Source organism: Protopterus annectens, chromosome 12.part0 (assembly GCF_019279795.1).
Source record: "Protopterus annectens isolate FY-2018-M chromosome 12.part0, PAN1.0, whole genome shotgun sequence".
Taxonomy (NCBI): Eukaryota; Metazoa; Chordata; order Ceratodontiformes; family Protopteridae; genus Protopterus; species Protopterus annectens.
In genome coordinates, this window is record NC_056746.1 from 382,569,173 (window position 1) to 382,590,687 (window position 21,515).

A 21,515-nucleotide genomic window follows, 5' to 3' on the forward strand; every position below is an offset into this window, starting at 1 on the left:
AGTTGGTTTTACTTTGACAGTGTTTAATGTTAAATAAACTAGTGTTTCACGCAAATACTGCCTTGGTGGCTCTCCCTATAAAACTTTGAACGCTCTGACCCAGGACAGCATTCAATAACAGTAGCAGCGGCTTCTTCCCTAACTAAAATCTGAGGAACACCCCTAGGCCCCTCGGAAATAATCAACTATGGTTCCCCCCAAAATGTCCAAAACGGACATCTGGAAAACCTCATCGGATATGCAGAAAGCCAGATCCCTGCTGGACTCCAACCCAGTCACGGCAGAGGAATCCAACAACTAAGCTGGGCAAACTTCTGGGTTCTCAATCACCTTGGGAGAAACGCCTGACAGAGCGTTTCAGGCTCTGTCAGACCTAGATGAAACTTATTTTCTTGGTTAGGCAGTTATCTGATTGTTTTTTTGGCTGCTTGACTACAGGATGTAATGAATATTTGTAGACAGAATTTTTTTTTTATTTGCTCATGTCTAGGTGCAGTCACTTCTCAGAAACTGGTTTCACTGGACTTAATAGCATTTCTAGATTCTGGTCTAGGTTTCTTAACCTTCTTCTCTGATGGCTAACCCTCGGGGGTGGGAAGTTCCTTCCGTAGTGTCCTTAGCAAGAAGCTTAAGCTGCTGATTCTCCAGATACAATGCTAAGGAAGAAAGCCTACTACAAAAAGTCTTCAGTACAAAAGCCTGATAAATGGAGCAGGACATATGATCGTGAGATGCTCCAAGGCAAAATAAACACTGTTCGTGGTAGTCTTTATGAGGAATCTGTCTCCAGTACTGACATTTACCCTTCCCGGATGACATAAAACTCCAACAGAGCACTTATCTGCAACGGCTTGGAAACCAGCAAACAGGACATATGTGTTCAGACTGACGATTGAGAGATGCATTCAGACGGACGGCAAAAAAGTTCTGAGGAGTGACATCACCTTTATGGCCTACACTACACAAGGAGTGTACGTGTGATGTACTGCATACCTTAAAGCAGCCTAAGGCTTTTGTATACTGACCCGACATCGGGCTACCCGTGGCAAGGTTTGCTGGTAACAAGGAGTGCAGGAAGAGGGGTTCCAGGGCAGACAGGCTGAAATGTACTGCCACAGAAGTATGAGATAACTGAGATTTGTACAGGTCTGACAGGAATTCAAGACTCTCCAACACCAGCAGGGTCCTGATTTTTGCATTGGCACTAAAGGGAAAATCTTTTCCACTTAGCTAGGTTTGGTTTCCTTGTATTGCACTTTGTTAGTACTTGGAGCATACATATAAGGTACAACTCCTAAATCAGCCATGCTGTTATCCTTACAGTGTTCAATTCAGGGTATACAACTGAACCATTGTTTTGGGACAACAGATCCACACTGAGTTAGCAGAACAGGCTTTCCCCTTGCCACACTCAAAAAGCAGATAAAATCAATGCTGTTTAGGCCAGAAAAAAAGTTGCAAACAGCATTTTCAGCCTGTCCCTCTCACCCTGAGTATAAGGGTTTTGGAGGAAAAACTTAAAGAATTAGATTGGCCCATTATATGGAAACTGCATCTGTTGCCCAGGTTTCCATTGTAGGTGCCCTAGTACAAAACTTCTTAAGTTGTCTATTAGGTGGAGAAGTGAAGAAGTCTATTTCTGTAACTATTCATCTATGAACTAAATCCCATAAAATGTCATTGTTCAGCATCGACTAGTATGGACTTTTATTTGCATTGTGTAACTGGTCTGCCAGTGTGGTTTCCCAAGAAGGGATGATGTCCTGAGGCTCACTGCTGACTCCTGGGCCAGATTCCATGCAAGCCTACAAAACAGGGAGAACCTCTGTTCACATTTAGCTTCATTCTTGTGCTGTCAGTTGCAATGTATAAGGTCCCTGACTGCCAAATTGGTTTGAAAGCCATCAATGCTACGGATGTGTCTTTTCCTCTGGTAGTGATCGCGTGCAGCTGGGGTCCTCAGTTTTTCGTAGAAAGTCATGCAACCTATGCCTGAAGAATCCCATGGTGAACACTTGGGTGCCTGCATCTGGTCTGAAGGGCATCCTCAGACTGATGCACTGAGTATGGTGGCTTCATCTGTTTCTCAGGTAGCAGTCTACCTTCCTCATATCTACCCTTGCTAGTAGTGCCATCAGGATGGAAGAAATCTTGCTGCCCAGCATTTTTAGGAACTCCCTTGCAGAAATCTGTTTCAGATGACTGATTGGAAGCAGCTTAAAGAAAGAGTATTTTGTCTGAGGGAAGAAAGAACATTTTGCAGAAATTCAAATTAGAACAAACGATGTATTGTATGATGAAAGATCCCACACAAGTGTATAGTGCTCAAAAGTGCAAACATTTAAATACAATAAAAAAAAAAAAAAATCATCACGCTAAAATTTTTTCCACTAACTACACCCTTGCTACTTACAAATACTATCAAGTTTGCATTAACTTGATGAAAAGGGAATTCATTGAGATCCTACTGCTCCTGGAAGATACCTCCTTTAAAGCTAGTTGCATTTACTGATGTACCATTTGAAATTTTACTTTGTGAAGGAATTGGGGTGGATTATTTCATTGTGATGATGAAAGAACGTTTTTTTTCCCCACCTATCTCTGCAGTTGCAAAGAATCTGAAGTGTATGCATAACTGATAACACAATGTTTCTACAGACCCTGTTTTCAAAATTGTGTTTGAGAAATGTTTACGGATACAGGCTTCCATTACAAGCCACTGGTAAGCGTTCATTGATAAATGCTATTAAGTCCAGTGAAACCAGTTTCTGAGAAGTGACTGCACCTAGACATGAGCAAATAAAAAAAAAATTCTGTCTACAAATATTCATTACATCCTGTAGTCAAGCAGCCAAAAAACAATCAGATAACTGCCTAACCAAGAAAATAAGTTTCACTGTTTCTTCTGCTGGAAGCACTATAACTGGGGGGAATAGAACATAGATAAAAAAGGAGGCAGATGTTTTTCTTTCTTTACTTTGAGACAGATTACCTTTAACTGTAGTTTTGATACATCTGACTGATTAGTATTTTTTCTCTTTCTAAGCATTATTTGCTCTGTGGAATGTGAAGGGGGTAACTATCCAGGGGAGGAAGGAAACAAGGTTTGCATGCTTCCTGCGTGTATACCACTGCAAAAAATATTAACTGTATTCTTGACCAATTAATATCTGGCTAAAGGAAATTCATTTGAAAGAATTACTAAAGCTTCTTTTACTTTTGTTATAGGACACTTAATACTGGCTGAAGCGGAGAAAGCCACTCAAAATTATATTTCTAATAAAACTGCAAATAATGAAAGGAAATCTACTACACCTGTAGATTTTAATGACCTTACACAAGTTATGTATGGCAGTCTTGAACTGCTGACTGGCATAATCTAAAACCTTGAGTTACTAGTAACCAAAGAAAAGTACAGTTGTGTAAACTTACCATAAACATAAATGTAGATGTTCGAGAGTATTCACTGTTGCAGTCATCACATTTGGGTTATCCTGCCAAGGGTAGCCCTCAGTTGTCCCGAATACCAGAGGCTTAGTATTTCTGTGTCGGTTGCTGTCGCTCCAGGACTGACATCAGGCCGTCAGTGATATAAAATCGGGTAGCCGACGCCATTACATCAGTTTTTCTTGCCCTGTCCGTAGCCCCACAAATAGGGAGCTAGGTTATGGTGGAAGAACACCACCAGTAGAAAGCAAACACCAAAAATTCCCTGTAAGGAGAGAGGAAGAGTGAGAGAGAGAGAGACAGAGAGAGAGAGACAAGGGGGATGGAAGGAGGGAAACCAGGACTGCAACAGTGAATACACTCGAACATCTACATTTATGATAAGTGTACACAACTGTACTATGTTCATCATGTTTCACTGTTGCAGTCAACACATTTGGGTTGATTTCCAAAGCTAAAGAAAAGGGTGAAGGCAGTCAAGAAGACTGTGGGCTGGCTAGGATGCCCTGCAAGACTGTGGTGGCAAAGCCTGCCCTGGATTTGGAGAAGATAGGCAGGTGGTAATGCTTACTGAAGGTATGAACAGATGTCCATGTTGCAGCCTCCAGGATGTCCCTGGTGGCGACCCCTCTGAGAAAAGCTGCAGAGGTAGAGGTTGCCCTGGTGGAATGTGTACTGACCCCATTGGGGGTGGTTTCCCGTGCTGTTTGTAGCAGAAATGGATGCAGTGTGCTATCCATTTGGAGATTGTTTGGATATCACCTTGCCCCCTCTGCCCCTGCTGCAAAGCTGACTAGCAACTGATCAGGTTTTCTAAAGGATTTAGTCCTGTCCAGATAGAATCTAAGCTGTCTGTGCACATCTAGAGAGTGCAGAATCCTTTCCCCCTTGTTTTGTGGATTAGGGAAAAAGGTGGGCAAATGTATGGATTGGTTGAGAGCCACACTGGACACCACTTTAGGCATTAAGGATGAGTTAGTCCTGAGTGAGACTCTGTCAGCATGGAACATGATGAAGGGCTCTACAGCTATGAGTGCTTGTAGCTCTGATCTTCTTCTAGCTGAAGTGATGGCCAAAAGCAAGGCTGTCTTCCAAGACAGAAAGTTTAACTCTGCTGAAGCTGTAGGTTCAAACGAGGGTAGGGTGAGGTTTTCCAACACAAAGTTAAGGTCCCAAGCTGGGGTAGGAGCTATTCTGAGTGGCCTTAAGTTGTTAGTCCCTCTTAGGAACTATTTGATGAGGGGGTGTGAGAAGAGAGGTGGCTCTGTGCTGTAATGAGCAGAGATGGCAGAGGCATGAATTTTAATAGAAGAGAAGGATAAACCCCTGTGTAGTAGGTCTTTCAGGTAATCCAGGATGAGCGGTAGGGAGGGCTGTGCTGTTCCGGCTCCCTTAGCTTGGATCCAGGTGCAAAACCTTTTCCACTTGTCAGCATAGGATTTTCTAGTGATGGGGCATCTGGCCTCACGTATGACATCTAGGACTTGTTTGCTTAGGCTGGCAGCTTGAGGAGTGGTCAGGGAATAAGCCAGGTTGCCAGGTTGAGGGGTCTGCAATTGGGGATGCATGAATCCTCCATTCCCCTGGGTCAGGAGTGTTGGGATCTGAGGTAGGTGCCATGCTGGCAGGGGTGACAGGCTGCACAGCAGTGGGTACCAGTGCTGGCATGGCCAGACTGGTGCAATCAGGACTGCCCTTATTTTTTCCTCCCTCATTTAGAGCAGTACCCTTGATATGAGTGGTAGAGGGGAAATGCATAGACCAAAAGGTTTACCCACTGGAAGGATAGACCATCCACTTTCCAGGCCTTGCTGTGAGGATCTCTGGTGCAGAATTTTCTGAGCTCATGATTGGAGTGGGAAACAAAGAGGTCAACCTTCGGGGTGCCCCATTTCTGGATTACAAGGGTGAAGGTTCTGTGGTCTAGCTGCCACTCATGTGGGTCTAGCAGGTTTCTGCTTAAGTTGTCTGCCAGAGAGTTTAGAGAGCTTGGCAGGAATTGTGCTAGCAGGTGTAGCTGCATGGCTGAGGCCATGTGCCAAAGGGTCATGGCGAGCCTGCAGGGAGGATAAGAGTGAGTCTCTCCCTGTTTGTTCATATACCATATCACTGTGGTGTTGTCTGTTTTGATCAGTAGAGGCCCCGGGGAGAGTAGGGGTCTGAATGCTATCAGGGCGTGCTGAACAGCTAGCATCTCTTTTTGGATGATGTGCAGATGTATCTGATTTGGGCTCCAGTGGCCCTGAATGCACCTGCCATCCAGGTGTGCACCCCATGCATAGTCTGATGTGTCTGTGGTGAGGGTCTGGATGGTATGGGGTTGTGAGAAGGGAAGTCCCTTGTTGTGGTTGCAAGCTGCTGCCCACCAAAGAAAATCTTTCCTTAGACAAGGAATCATTGGCATGAGTGTTTCCAGGTCTTGAGAGTGTTGACACCAACGGCTTTTTAGGTACCACTGTAGTTTCCTCATATGCAGTCTGGCATATGGAATGAGTAGGATGCAGGAGGCCATGAACCCTAGAGCTTGCAGGATTTTCATTGCGGATAACTGGGTTCTGGTGGCTAGTTGAGAGAAGTAGCCTGTCAGGTAGGCTTGCTTTTCTGGAGTAAGAAATGCCACCTGGGATGCTGTGTCCAGGCTTGCTCCCAATAATATAATTTTCTGTGTGGGGACTAGTTTTGATTTCTTTTCATTGATAATATACCCCAGGGAGGTCAGTAGGTCCTTTACAAAATTCAGGTGCTGTAACAGCTTTTCCTGTCTGCCTGAATCAGGCAGTCTAAGTATGGGTAAATTTGAATATTTCTTTGTCTGCAAAAAGCAATGGCGGGAGCCAGGTATTTTGTGAACACTCTGGGAGCAGTGGATAAGCCAAAGGGAAGCACAGAGAACTGAAAGTGCATAGATCCTGCCCTGAAACGTAAATATTTCCTGCATGATTCCCTGACTGGGATGTGTAGGTAGGCCTCTTTTAGGTCTAGGGTGGCTAACCAAGCATCCCTGGAAAGCATTGGTAGAAGTTGTTGGAGGGTGAGCATTTTGAATTTTGGTATCACCAGAAAGGTGTTTAGAATTGATAGATCGAGGATGGGGTGCAATGTGCCCTCTTTTCTGGGTACCAGGAAGAGTCTGGAGTAGAAACCTTGGCCTGTTCTGCAGGAATATGCTGTGCTGCCCTCATGGAGAGCTGGGAAAGGACTTGCTTTTTGGCCTCTGCCCACTGGTTTGGGGGAAGATTTGGGAGCCTTTTTGGGGTTGGTGGAGTGTGGAAATAAAATTTATATCCCTGGGACACTACGTTGAGGACCCATCGGTCGTTGGTAATAGTGGCCCAGTTGCTTGCGTGGAAGGAGAGTTTTTCTCCTACGGGCACAAGCAGGTGGGCAGAAGTAAGGGGTGAAAGTGTAAAGTCATTGTGAGTTCTTATCAAAAGGGGGTGGCTTTGTTCCCCCTGTTTTTGAAAAGGAGGAACTCCATTGCTTAGATCTCTGCATTCCCTGGGGCTGCTGTCTGTGGGGGTCTGCTTCCCCTGGGTCTGGGCTGAGCTGGCCTGGAGGGGGCTGGAAAGGACCAGTGTTTGGAGGGGCAATGCCTACTGAACCTCGGAGGCTGGACCTGTAAGAAGTCTTTAACTGTCTGCATAGATTTAGCTTTTTCTTCCGCCTTTTTTAAGACCTCTTCTGCCTTGGTGCCAAATAAGTTGTCTTTGTTCAAGGGTGCGTCCAATAATTTGGATTTGACATGGTCTGGCAAGGTCTGTTCCTTAAGCCAAGCATGTCTTCTAAGGACAGAACCAGTGACTGCTGCCCTGCAAGATGCTTCTAGGGCATCAAAACCATATTGCAAGGTGTGCTTAGTTACTTGACTTGCAGAATGCATTAACTCTTGTAATTCTTTATTCTCTGCACAATCAGGAAAGGAAGATATTTTTGTTTGAGGAGTTCCATGGTATGCCGCTGATATTTCAGCATGTGGCACTGACAATTTAATGCTCTAATAGCAAGAGTAGCAGAGGCGTATACTTTTTTACCTCATCTGTCTAAAGCTCAGGAATCCCTGTCTGAGGGGGTGGAATTCTTAGCTGCAGTTGCTTTAATTCCTTTAGGTCCTTGAGGGATGACCTCATGGTCAGCAGTAGGATTTTTGAAAAGAAATTTGTGAGAGTCAGGGACTCTGTAATACTGGTCAGGTTTCTTGGGAGTAGGAGGAAGGGTGTCAGGAGTCAAACTGGATTCCATAAAAACATCATCCACAACATCCAGGACAGGAGGAATGGCCAAAGGTCTGTGTTGTGGTAGATCTCACAATTCTGAGTCTCTTTTTTGACTGAGGACAGTCCTGACATTCCCATTGGAAATGCTCCCTTAAAGTATGAAGGGTTTCCCCAAATGAAAAATCCTCGGGTGGAGAGGCAGAAGGAATGGATTCCTTTGCATCAGAATCCTCATAAGCAGAGAGAGGTTGCATATCTTCATATTCAGATTCAGATGCGTCAGAGTCATCGGACTCCTGTTCAGATAAAACCAATGGGGACAAGTCTCTTTCTTTTGGAGGGGGTAGCCTGGCTTCCCCTAATAAGCATAATAAGGTCTTCTGCCATTTTAAGCATTTGAGACTGAGGCAAGGAAGCAGGTGCCTGAGCTTGGGTCATTTTTTTTGGGTGTGGTTCATACCCTGGGCCTTAGAAACTCAGTAGTTTTAGAAAGAACTGAAGATGCGAAAGAAGTCGTCGGTCTGTGTTGAGTATCGGTAGTGCAAAGTACTTCCTCGGAAGCCGGTGCCTGCTCAGCGGCTCCGGACCCATCCAAGGTAGAGACATCCACAGGATCCTTAGTTGAAGAAGAGTCTTGCGGCATACAGGACTCCAAAAGGGTCTCAGTAGCGGCCCGCATATCCAAAGAAGTGGGCATCAGGGGCTGAAAAAGCGGCTCACTAAGGACCAAAGAAGTGACGACTAGCTTAGCAAAAGCGTCGTCGGCAATTTTGGACCTGTGTGGTCTGTCTCTGTCTTTATCCTTACATTTTTTCAAACTATCAGTAGTCGGATGGCTTACCAAAGCCTATCGGAATTCGAGGACTGACAGTGAAAATATCTAGCTACAATAAGGGCCTGACGATGTATAGTTCTGGTGTTGAACAAAGCACAAAAGCGACAGCGGGGGACATCGTAGTCTGGGCCTGAACAGGTGACGCAGTAAGAATGGAAGTCTTGTTGTGGTATTTGCCTTCCACAGGCGAGACAATTATAAACTTTTTCTGACATCGGTTAGAGCAAGAAAAAAGGATCCCCAATGGGGTACTTAGCTTCAGAAGACTTCAACTTCAATTCGGAAACAAAAACTCAGGTAGCGGCCAACCGGCACTCGTGCAAACCGCTTCTGCTTCGGGCTCCTCTGCAAGAAAGACTGATGTAATGGCGTTGGCTGCCTGATTTTATACCACTGACGACCTGACGTCAGTCCTGGAGAGACAGCAACCAACGCAGAAATACTAAGCCTCTGATATTCGGGCTGACTGAGGGCTACCCCTGGCAGGATAACCCAAATTTGACGACTGCAACAGTGAAACATGAAGAACATACATAACATCTCCTGATTATCTCTAATAAAATAAATATTCATTACCCTCCATTCCTCAAGTAGCTGTTCTCTGCGTGAGCATTACTGCAGGACAGATGTTTTTACCGGGCACATAGTCACATATTAGAAAGTCCATGTCAGTTAATTAAATCCAGTGGCATGCTATCACACCAAATTGGTCCTCACTGTTTTTCTGTCTGTCCACTCTATCACTCATGTACAACCCAGCTTCATTCCTTTTCTTTGTCTAACTCTGAATAATTAATTTAAGTACTTCTATGTAATAGAGAATCACTGTGGACTGTAAATCAGTCAGCCCTTACATGCTTTATAAAACTGTAGCAATAATTTAACTGTTAGGCAACTGCATTGTCCCAGTAGATTAATAGATCAATGAAGTGTATTTAATCATATTACCAGGCTTTGATTTGACTGATGGTTTCCTCCCACGACCTCTGCCTTTGCAGGTTGATTCCTCTCTCATAACAGTACTAGCCTCCTTTCCATCAGTAGTATCTTTGCTCAGCTTTCGAGTGCGACGTTTAGCACTGGGCACCAAAAGAGCAGGAGAGGGTTCAGCACCTGCAAAGGTCAACAGAAATATTAAGCAACAGATACAGAAAATATGTCCAGCAGCAGATGAGGAAAACGTATTCCTGTTTTTCACTTAAAAATACACAGAAACTATGTAGTCATTATGATATTCAAAATGACATTTAAATGAATGCCTGAGACATGTGGTGCTCAAACATGTATTGGGAGGGTGACAAAAATAAAATAAAATACATATCTGGCAGTGTAAAGATGCAGTTTAGTTTTACAAAATGTATTTGTCCAAAAGAAAAGTTTCAGAAGACATAGGCTTTCAGACAGTACCTTCTTGACATTCTACACACTGTCTTTCCTTATTTTCTCCAAATGTAAGATATTCTTTTGGCACCAGGTGTAACAACTTACAGAAATCATAACATTCTCAAATGTTTGTTACTGTACAAGACAGATTTTTTTAGAATACTTAGTTTGCATTCTCTCTCTGCCACTTATGTGTATTTACTTCAATGATCTAACTCACATTTTGGCACTACTCTTCAAAGTCCAGGATGCTGTAATATTAAGTATTACAGCCACCCAGAGCCATACAGTCATTGCTAGTTTTCAAAAAGTGACACCGAGATATCAAACAGCCATACTTGTGACAGTGATGAGGTAAGAATGAATTGTTTTGAGAGAAAGTCTGCTGCATGAACTAAAAATTACTTGAGTCCACATAGTAAACTGTTTCAGCCATTCTTCCTGTACTATCTTGGCTTCCGGCTGACAACCTAACACATTTTCTCTTACATTCTACACAAATCTATTACACAATTACCTCTGAAAATGCAGGGTAACACCACCAAGGTTGCAAGAAAGTGAAGAATTTTTTTTAAATGCTTCTGAAAACTCAACATAGGAAACATGCTAACCAGCATTTTTGCCATTTTTTCTTAGTCTAGGGCACTACATTGTTTCAGAAGACTAATAATGCTATTAAATAAACTCTTCCTATAACAATTAGTAAAAGCAATGCCTTACAATTAAAAAAAAAATCATCAAATCTAGCTGTTATATACTTGTGTTCTGATAAACAGCTGGCAGAGTTAATCCAACTTTGACCATGTTCCTTCATATGGGTTGCACGTTGGGAGAGGTGTAGCTTCAGTGCTTTAGTGTTTGGGGGATAGCAGTGGGCGAAATTAAATGCTGTCCCCCAAGGATTTTTGAAATGGTTGTAGGATGAGGGATATTGTTGTCCACGGAGTTCACTGCTAAGTTTAAGTGTGTGTGTGTGTGTGTGTGTGTGTGTGTGTGTGTGTGTGTGTGTGTGTGTGTGTGTGTGTGTGTGTGTGTGTGCACCCATGCACATGCATACAAAGTGATACTGTCCTGGCTGAAATTCCAAGAACTAGAATTCCAGTACACAAAGATGGGAATAGTCAAACTGACTGCTATACGTCTAAGTATTCCCTGTTCTACAAGGTGGAGTGATCTAAAGAATTTGCATATGTAAGTAATAGTGGTTTGGTTGGCACAAATGGGAGGTGCTGTGTTTCTTTTACAGGTAGAGTTTTTCAAAGTTGCAGGACTTGTTACATGGGCTTCATACTTCTGATAGGGATTATCCATCTATTTACATACACATGACTAACCATCTAATAAAACTCTGTTGAAAGCCCTCTATCAAATCAAATACAAATGATAAAAAAAGAGCATAAAAAACAAAAAAAAAATCCTGAGTGCAAGCCCCACGGCCCCCCTCCCCCCAATTTCAGAAACTACCCTATCTCCAATATTCAGTGATCAATGATCATTATCTGTCTCCAATGCACACAAATGGAATCAAGATGATCATGGCCATTGTATGATCCAAGAAGTGCAGGACGGCCTCAACTCAGAACCAATGTGTCCTCATCCACACTTAAAAATGGCTTTCTGTTAGCAGGAATAACTAACACTGAAAGGCAATCTTTTACATCAAGACAGGAGTGGACTTCTTTCAGTTTATGGAGATGCCCAGATTCTGCAGTCACAGGACTGCCACAGCAAAAGGTGCTATGCTGGACATACTTGATGCGGCAGTTAACAGTCAGTCACTTATGTAATGGAATGTAAAATTTCATCTCCGGCATGACTGATTTATGGGTATACAGTAGACATCAAACAGCAAGTACTTGAACTGAAAGTGATGCCCACTTAGACACATTGAAGGTGCTTCATGTGAAGATCCCCAGAAGACAGCCATCATGTGTAAGCAATGCAGTGAAAGTACACCAGCAGAAAAAAGGCATTACCTCCTGGAGAATCTTTATCCACCTTCTGGCATATACTAAATGTGTTCTTTGAAGTCAGTGGTGTGTCAAGGATGGGGAAACAAGTCACCCATCACCTTAAAAATAAATCAAATATGGAAGTAAGACATTTTACCTTTATAAGAACAAGAAATACACAGATGTGTGAGCATAAAGTAGATGTCCAAATAGAAGGATCATTGCTGCAGTCATTACTGGCTGAGAATTAGCTGCAAGTGGAGGGTCTAGTCATCTGATCTTACTTCCAGATCTTCTGACACTGCACAGAACTATTCTGAGCTGGGCATTTAAGGAGGCTGATACCCATGTATGGTGGTAAAATCCCCCCTCCATGTCAAGGATGTCAGCAGGACATCAGTATGGGGTAAAAGAAGGGTGAACATCTCTGAAATGGGTGCCTGTCCCACAGGGAGTCAGAGATTCTAGTTATTTTGTAAAGCATCATAACCGTAATCTGCAGCTTCAGGCTTTTGAAGGAAAATGGTGGAGATACTAAGGGTGGGACAGTGTTTTCTAGTGGTATTACCTTGGACTGACTGACCACATTTGGATGCCTGGAAATGAGTATTCAGCTGTAACACAGCCAAGATATATGTTGATACCTGGGAGGACAAGTTCTATTTCTCTAATGGCCTCAGGATAGGAAATTACAGTTAAGAAGGTGATAGAAATAAAAAATACACCTAAGGGCAGACAAGGCCATGCCTTACTGGCAGTGATGCCCATGACTAACAAGCTTTAAGAAATACCTTATGGTCCCTGCCTACTGAATCTTTAACAATTAATGCTTTATGCCTACTCATCTAATAGTGAGGGTCTATGTTAAATCACTGAACGCTTAAAAAGCGAACAATGATTTATCGAACCCATGTAAGCGAAAGCTTACAATCTCGACCGCTTAGAGCAGCGATTTTTTTCCAAGGGAAAAAAAATGCTGTTCAAAAAAAAAAAAAATAAAAAAATAAAACATTACATAAATTGGGGAGGGGAGCTGTGCCCCCCCCACCCCCCTACTTAAATATACCAACTCCGAGATCGCACTACAGTGACGAAAACGGCAAAGTAACAGAAGTGGCAAAGCGATTTTTTTCCCCAGGGAAAGAATTCACTTATATGCCATTTCGCTATGTTGCCTTTTCGTGCTTTCAAGTTCGATCAAGACACATTCAAAAGAATGCGTCTTCGATCATTTAATAGGAACACTAATAGTGATGCTCTGACTTCTGCTTACTACTACAGTCAGTGGAAGATGCTCTTTCAGACAGAGGAACTTGTATCACTTGGCCCAAGGCAAGAAGATTTCTGTGTTTGACAAGCCCCTAAGATTCCAGGCCCTTACAAAATAGGGATTTCTTGTGAATTGTGTGTGGTGTCCATTGCTGACAAATGAGCTATGGATAGTTTTCACATGGCAGAAAAGGGGTGCAGGAAAGTCTGCCTCCAAGAAACAACTAATTGGTGAGCTTTTCCTGGAGACATCTTTCATCTTATAAATATCACCAAAATCACAACTAAAAAGACTAATACAGTACCAACAAAACAGTGATCAACCCAATCTCTAAATCAGCACGAAGAAAAAAAATCGTAAATAGAGCACTTAGTTCAGGAGCTAGGGAGGACACCTGGATGAAATTGATGGACAAACTTGTGATCACTCTCTGCAGATAACAGAAAAAAAATGAAGTTATCCTTAGCATTTTTACTGACATCTTCAGTAAAGTGGGAAGGTTTCCTTGCACAGGGGACATCCAAAGCCAGGAGCTTAACATGTATGAATGGATATCTACATGCAGCTAATTTCAAAGTGTTACAGGTAATACTGCAGCAGTTATCCGTATAAGCATCAGACTTTACATTCTCCTTCTAAAGTAGATTTTGGGCTGCTCTAAGAGCTCTCCAGAGACTACCTGGTCCCATAGCAGAGCTATTTCTGCGGAGGACCAAACAGCTATAAGACACTGCTGCTTGTGACCATACCCAGAAACCACTGAACCTACCAGTCCATGGTAATGGCTTGCTAATCTAAGACAAAACTCTCCGAGTGGCCTCCCATGGGCATTCTAATAACAGCCAAGACTGGAACTGCTAACCTGGTGGAACCATTCCCAAATGTTGAACTGACTCACCTGGGAGGGGCAACAATATTTCGGGCTTGAGGAGTTCCCCTCACTCTACTGGTGGAAGTCTTCTTTCTTAGCACACTGAGATAGATTAGAAAAAAGATGCATCCTCAGGGCTTTATCCAACTTTTTGCTTTGGAAGCCTCCTTTATGTTCAGGAAGGTTTGTGCAGAGAAGCCTCAACTCCAAAAAAAGAGGAATCCAGGACAGTCTGCCTGAGCACTTTCATAAAGGACAGCATAAGCCAAGCCATCTGGTACTGATACACTTCTGATTCTACAGACTTTAACCAGTATACTCAAAATTACAGCAGGCTGCATGAAATCTCTCTGTCGAAAAACTGACAAGAGTCTTACCTAGAGTCCCCTTCACCCCAAATGCTTTTCACAATCCATGACAGACCAGAATCAGAAAGTAAGACAATTAAAGGACTTTAGTCCAGAGATGAGGGTGGTGGTGGTGGGGGGGCACCTTGTCAGCCCTGCAGAAAGCTGTAAATTTCTTACCAAGCAGTAAATTAGAAAGATGTTGTGTTTTCTGAGACTTTTTTTGGATTTAGAGATATCTTACTTCAGCCCATCCTTAAAGAGGTCATCTACTTTCCTAGAAGCCCAAGAAGCTGAATTTGGATGCTTATAGCCTGTAAATAGTGCATCCTCCAACAGACTCCATGGTGTGATAGCCCAAGGTTCCCTTATCCTCGTGCTGACAGGTCTGGAGAGGAGGCACACAGTTAAGTCCCTAGTGTGCTTCACAATCCTGAGCATCTCCTAAAAATAGGAGACCATCTATAGTAGAGCTGTAGGTGGGAAGTCTCACATCACGTTTTATATGACAGACAAGAACCTCTGGCACTTTCAGCAGTACTTCACATCCTTCTCCTCTCTAGACAAAACCACTGCAGATCATACCTCTCAACTATCCAAATTTTTCCCTCATATTTTTGGTCTGTCATAAAAGTTGTGGCTTTCTGGCAAATCACTGAGGACAGAAGTCACTAAATAATGGCATACATTTGGGTTTCAGACTTGACATCCTTCAGAAAATGCATGCTAACACAAAACTTGTTATTCTATCAACTTTCTAAGTTCATAAGAGCAATATTTAAAATCTGTCACTGTCTTTGGACCTTTGTCCCACCATTTTAGGTTTTGTCCAGATTTTGTGAGCTGAGAAGTATGCTGCAGATGCAGGTCCTGATTAGTGAACTGGTAACTGAAGGAAACACCTAGAAGGTGTTTAGAATTTTAGGCAATGAAAACACAACTTTCCCATGATACCTATTAGTATCAATATTAGAACTATGTATGTGGCAGAAAAAAATGAGATAGTACAGGGAGCAGGCATGAACTAATAATACAGTGTGTTAAGCCAGAGGCAGTCACATACCTACATGCAAAAATGAGAGACAAAATTCAGAACTGAGCTGACTAGGGGATATTACAATAGAAAATGTTAACAGTTGCCCAATGAAAAAGACCTTCAAAATGCAGATGAAGTATATTTTCTCCTCTCACAAATAACCAGCTTATGACATTCTCTAAATTCAAACTGAAAAAATCATTTTCTGGACACCTGATAATGCAGCAACAGTCAACAGCATTTTATATGATCTAAAGAAAATTGGTAGCTTACATTGTATCTTGTAATCAGTAGGAAGGAGGCGAATATGAGAGAGAGGAATTCTCCCAGTATCGCCATCATCAAATTCCACAGTAATCAGATCATCTTCATCAGGATCTGTGCTCCCTAGGGAAAATAAGATAAAATAATTTTAGCAGTTAGCTGCACCAGCATATTATAACACCTTGGCACAATACAGAAGTACTACAGTAACAGTTATAACTACTGGTAAATTTTCCAAAGGTAGTAATAAACAAATGGCTGCAATTAGAAAGTCAAACAAAAGCAGACAGGCTGCCAAACAAAGATGCCATACTCTTGCTTGACTTGAGTCTCCAAATGAATCCAGAATTTAAAGAAGACACAGCTGTTAATTACCTCTGACAACAGTCCCTGGGTAGAGGCAGCGGTACTGTTGACTCCAGTAAGCAGCAATTCTGGTTCCCTCAGGAAGGAACCGTACAGAAGGTGGCTTTACATCAATGATCTAATGTAGAGAAAGAAAATATACTGAGGACATCTAGGTGACAGCATTTTCTGTAACAGACTCAATTTTTGTACTATAGACTTAAGGTTTTGCTGTACATCTGTTAGGCCTGCTTAAAACAGCACTGTTCCCTCCAGTCGCAAAGCAGTCAGATACAAACTCTTAATTACAAAGCTACAGATTCTTAGACTGTTATAGTGACCCTCCCACAAACAACAACAAAAAAAAGATTTTAGCCTCCCCCTAGTCATCAAAAAAGTGCATTAGGGATCTCAAAAAAAGTACATTAGGGATCTCTCTGCAAACATGACGGCCATGAATACCAGAGTCTTTGCATTTCTGCGTCAGATACTGTCGCTTCTTTCATGTCGTCAGGGGTATAAAACATGCAGCCGATGCCATTACATCAGTTTTTCTTGCCCCAGATGTCAGGTGCCCCCACAACAGGAAGCAATTATATGGAATGGAACACCCCCAGCAAAAAGCAAATACACATTATATAATATATACCAAACAAGGAGGAAAGGTAAAAGTCAAGAGAAGTCAGGGGGCTTGGAGGGAGGGCAACCAGGACTGCAACAGTGAATACACTCAAACATCTACATTTATGGTAAGTGTACACAACTGTACTATGTTCCTCATGTTTCACTTTTGCAGTCATCACATGTGGGTTGATTCCCAAAGCTAACGAAGAGTGGAGGTAGTTAAAGAGCAATAAGGCCCTGTAAGACTGCTGTGACAAATCCAGAAAAGATAGGCAGGTGGTAATGCTTGGTGAAAGTATGCACAGAGCTCTAGGTTGATGTTTCCTGGATGTCCCTATTAGGGACTCCTCTGAGAAATGCAGCGAAGGTAGATGCAGCCCTGGTGGAATGTGTTCTTATCCCCTGTGGGGTAGGTTTTCAATGGTGTTTGTAACAGAAATGGATGCGATGTGCTATCCATTTGGAAATGGTTTGCTTTGAAATGGCCTTCCCCTCTGCCCCTGCAGCAAAGCTAACTAGCAGCTGGTCAGATTTTCTCAGAGGCTTAGTCCTGTCCAAATAGAATCTAAGCTGTCTGTGTACGTCCAGAGAATGCAGTATCCTTTCCCCTTTATTCTGAGGATTAGGGAAAAAAGTAGGCAAATGAATGAACTCGTTTAGAGCCACACTAGACACCACCTTGGGAATAAAGGATGGATTAGTCCTGAGGGAAACCCTGTCCGCATGGAAGATAATGAAGGGTTCCACTGCCATGAGGGCCTGCCTTCCAGACACTCTTCTTGCTGAAGTGATGGCTAGAAGTAAAGCTGTTTTCCAAGAAAGGAATTTCAATTCTGCTGTAGCAGCTGGTTCAAAGGGGAGAAGCGTGAGTTTTTCCAATACAAAGTTAAGGTCCCAGGCTGGAGTGGGAACCCTCCGGGGGGGGGGGGTCTTAAATTTTTGGCCCCTCTAATGAATTGTTTTAGCAGGGGATGAGAGAAGAGGGGTGGCTCAAAATTATAATGTGCTGATATGGCAGAGGCATGAATCTTAATTGAAGAGAAAGATAGGCCCATGTGGAGCATTTCAGTTAAATAATCTAGAATATGAGGTAAGCTGGGCACCGTTGTGCCCATCCCCTGAGGCTGGCTCAAGAAACAGTATATTTTCCACTTTTCTGAATAGGATTTCCTAGTACTAAGGCCTCCTTGCCTCAAGAATGACATCCATCACCTGCTTACTGAGGGCTGCTAGAGGTGAGCTCAGGGAATTAGTCAGGCTGCAAGGTTCAGGGTTTGAAGCTGAGGGAGCAGAAAGTACAGTTTTGTACCTACCATAAATGTAGATGTTCGAGTGTATACACTGCTGCAGTCATTACACTTGGGTTATCCTGCTGTCAGGTGGTTCCCCAGTCGGCCTGAGTTCCAAAGTCTTGGTCCAGCGTCGGTTGCTGTCACCTCCTCCCTGACGTCAGTGCGACAGGGATATACAAGATGCAGCCGACGCCATTTTCTTCAGTTTTTCTTGCCCCAGATGTCAGGTGCCCCCAAAAAGGTAGGCTATTCCAATTGCTAATAAAACATACATAAGGAAAGCAATCAACAATTTTCAGATACCAGCAAATACTCCCCATAGGTAGTAAAGGGTAGAAGGCATAGGTACATACCAGCAAGTAAGAGGGGAAGGAGGGAGGGTAACCTGGACTGCAGCAGTGTATACACTCGAACATCTACATTTATGGTAGGTACAAAACTGTACTATGTTCATCGTGTTGCACTGCTGCAGTCATTACACTTGGGTAGAATCCCAAAGCTGAGGTAGGGAGGCTGGTTCTATAAGGCATTAAGGGTAGCTATAAGGCCCTGCAGCACAGCAGTGGCGAAGCCAGCTCTGGATTTAGAGTACAGAGGCAGATGGTAGTGCTTGGTGAAGGTATGTACAGAACTCCAAGTTGCTGCTTCCAAAATGTCCTTGGTAGGTACTCCTCTGATGTAGGCAGTTGAAGTGGCTGTTGCCCTGGTGGAGTGAGATCTAATGCTGTAAGGTACAGGTTTCCCATGGTGTGTATAGCAGAAATGTATACAGTGTCCTATCCACTTTGAAATAGCCTGTTTTGAAATGGCTTTTCCCTGTGCTCCTGCAGCATATGCTACCAATAATTGCTCAGATTTTCTGAAAGCTTTGGTTTTGTCCAAGTAGAAGCGCAACTGCCTGTGTATGTCCAAAGAATGCAGTTGTCTCTCCCCTTTATTCTGTGGATTTGGATAAAAAGTTGGCAAGTGAACAGTTTGGTTTAGAGCCACACTTGATACCACCTTTGGCATAAACGTATGGTTAGTTCTTAAAGACACCCTGTCTTGGTGGAAAATGATGAAAGGTTCCACTGCCATTAGTGCCTGTAAATCTGAAACTCTTCGTGCTGATGTTATTGCCACGAGTAGAGAAGTTTTCCAAGAGATATATTTTAAATCTACTGTGTTAGCTGGCTCAAAAGGAGGTAAAGTTAATTTTTCCAACACGAAGTTGAGGTCCCAAGTTGGAGTAGGTGCTCTATGGAGCGGTCTTATGTTTTTAGCCCCTCTGAGGTAGTTTTAGCAAAGGATTAGAGAAAATTGGTGGCTCCATGTTGCAATGAGCAGAGATGGCAGATGCGTGGATCTTGATAGATGAAAAGGAGAGGCCTTTGTCCAGCATCTCAGTTAAATATTGTAGTATCTGAGGAATATTTGGGACAAGAGGGTCAAGGCTGTGAGCCTGGTTCCAGGCACAGAATCTCTTCCTTTTATCCGAATAGGCTTTCCTGGTACTAGGCCTTCTGGCCTCCAGAATGACATCCATAACAGCTTTGGAGAGAGGCATTGCTTGCTTGACTAGGTAATCATCCATGCAGCCAGGTTTAAAGTCTTTATCTGGCTGTGAAGTATCTGATTGTTGTGCTGAGTCAGCAGATGTGGGATTTGCGGCAAAATCCAGGGCGGTCCTTGTGCCAAGTTCTTCAAGATTGGGTACCAGTGCTGGCGTGGCCAGTCTGGTGCAATCAGGATCATCTTTGGCTCTTCCTGCCTGGCTTTGATAAGTACCTTTGAAAGGAGAGGCAGTGGTGGGAAAGGATATATTAGTAGGTTTGTCCAGCTGAATGAGAGGGCATCCACTTTCCATGCTTGTGGGTGGTAAGTCCTTGTGCAGAATTTCTGTAGCTGGCAGTTCATTGGGGATGCAAACAGATCTATATCTGGGCTCCACCATTTCTGTGTTATCATTCTGAATATTTATGGATTCAATTCCCATTCGTGGGGATCCATGATGTTTCTGCTTAAGTCGTCTGCCAGTGTGTTTTTCTCTCCTGGCAGGAATTGTGCTTGCAGATGAACTTGATAGTTTAGAGCTGTGGTCCACAAGGTCATGGCTTGTCTGCAGAGGGGATAAGAGTGAGTGCCCCCTTGCTTGTTTATGTACCACATAACTGTGGTGTTGTCTGTCTTTAGTAGTAGTTGTCCTGGATGTAGCAGGTCCTTGAAGGCTATTAGGGCATTTTGTACAGCTAGCATCTCTTTTTGATTGATGTAAAGATGCCTTTGTTCTGCGGGCCACTTGCCCTGAATACATTTTCCTGCCATGTGTGTGCCCCAGGCGTAATCCGATGCATTTGTTTGTCGGTGTTTGCCTGGCTGTGGGTTGAAGTAAAAGGCTGTCCCTTGTTGAGGTGACAGGTTTGAGCCCACCATCGAAACTCCTGTTGAAGACAAGGAATTAGTGGTATAATGTTTCCAAACTTTGACAGTGTTGAGACCAGACACTCTTTAGGTACCACTGTAGTTTCCTCATATGCAGCCTGGCATATGGAATTAGTAGTATGCAAGATGCCATGTAACCCAAGGCCTGCAGAATTTTTCTTGCAGGGAGTTGGGTTCTTGTTGCCATCAACTGAAAATACTGAGTCAGATGTCCCTGCTTGTCTGGCGTGAGATAAGCCATCTGGGCCATTGTATTCAATCTAGCACTCAGGAATATTATCTGTTGTGAGGGCACTAGTTTTGATTTCTTTTCGTTTACTGTGTACCCTAGGCAACTTAGTAACTGTTTTACAAACGCCAGATGCTTTAGAAGAATGCCCTTGCTCTTTGCTTGAATCAGGCAGTCATCCAGGTACGGATAAATTTGAATTCCTTTCTGTCTGCAAAATGCAATTACTGGTGCCAGGCACTTTATGAAGACCCTGGGCACAGTAGACAAGCCAAAGGGCAGTGCAGAGAATTGATACTGCATTGAACCAGCTATGAATCTGAGGTATCTTCTGCAGTTTTGTCTGATAGGGACATGCAGGTATGCCTCCTTGAGGTCCAAGGTTACGAGCCAAGCTTTCTTGCCCAGCATGGGAAGAAGCTGCTGTAGTGTCAACATTCTGAATTTCGGAACATCCAGGTAAGTGTTTAGGGAAGAAAGATCCAGAATGGGCCTCCAGGCTTTGTCCTTTCTGAGGACCAGAAAGAGTCTTGCATAAAATCCTTGTCCTTGCTCCTGTGGTGGTACCTTTTGAATAGCTCTCATGTCCATGAGTGCTGTAATTTGTTTTTGAGCCTCTGCCCATTGATTTGGTGGCAGGTTTGGCATTCCTTTTAACCTTGGCTGTGTGTGAAAGTGGAACCTGTAACCTTGAGATACAATGTTGAGAACCCATTTGTCTTTGGTGATCATATGCCCATTGTGATAGAAAAGTACCAGTTTTCCTCCCAAGGGGGCTGCCAAGAGAGAGCTGTTTGGCAGCTGTAGTGGGAAGTCATTGGGGCTGTTTTTTATAAGGTTGTGGCCTGTCTTCCCCTTCTTTCTGGCCTGATGCACCCCATTGTCGAGGCCTGTGAGAACCTTGTGGTTGACCTCTACCTCTTGGATGCCTGTATCTGCCCCTTTGAGGTCTGTCTGAAACTGGAAAGGACCAATTCTTTGTTGG

The 21,515-nt window shown here is 43.3% G+C and overlaps 1 protein-coding gene across 1 annotated transcript in view; it reads right to left on the minus strand.

Annotated features, from left to right (window-relative positions):
• TNRC18 (trinucleotide repeat containing 18) overlaps positions 1–21,515 on the minus strand; it is a 725,141-nt gene that overhangs the window by 98,364 nt on the left and 605,262 nt on the right. The window contains exons 22-24 of the mRNA XM_044088920.1: positions 15,995–16,103; positions 15,629–15,742; positions 9,445–9,609 (exon numbers count right to left, since the gene is read on the minus strand). Of these exons, the coding sequence (XP_043944855.1) occupies positions 9,445–9,609; positions 15,629–15,742; positions 15,995–16,103 (388 nt within the window). The remainder of the gene's footprint in view (positions 1–9,444; positions 9,610–15,628; positions 15,743–15,994; positions 16,104–21,515) is intronic.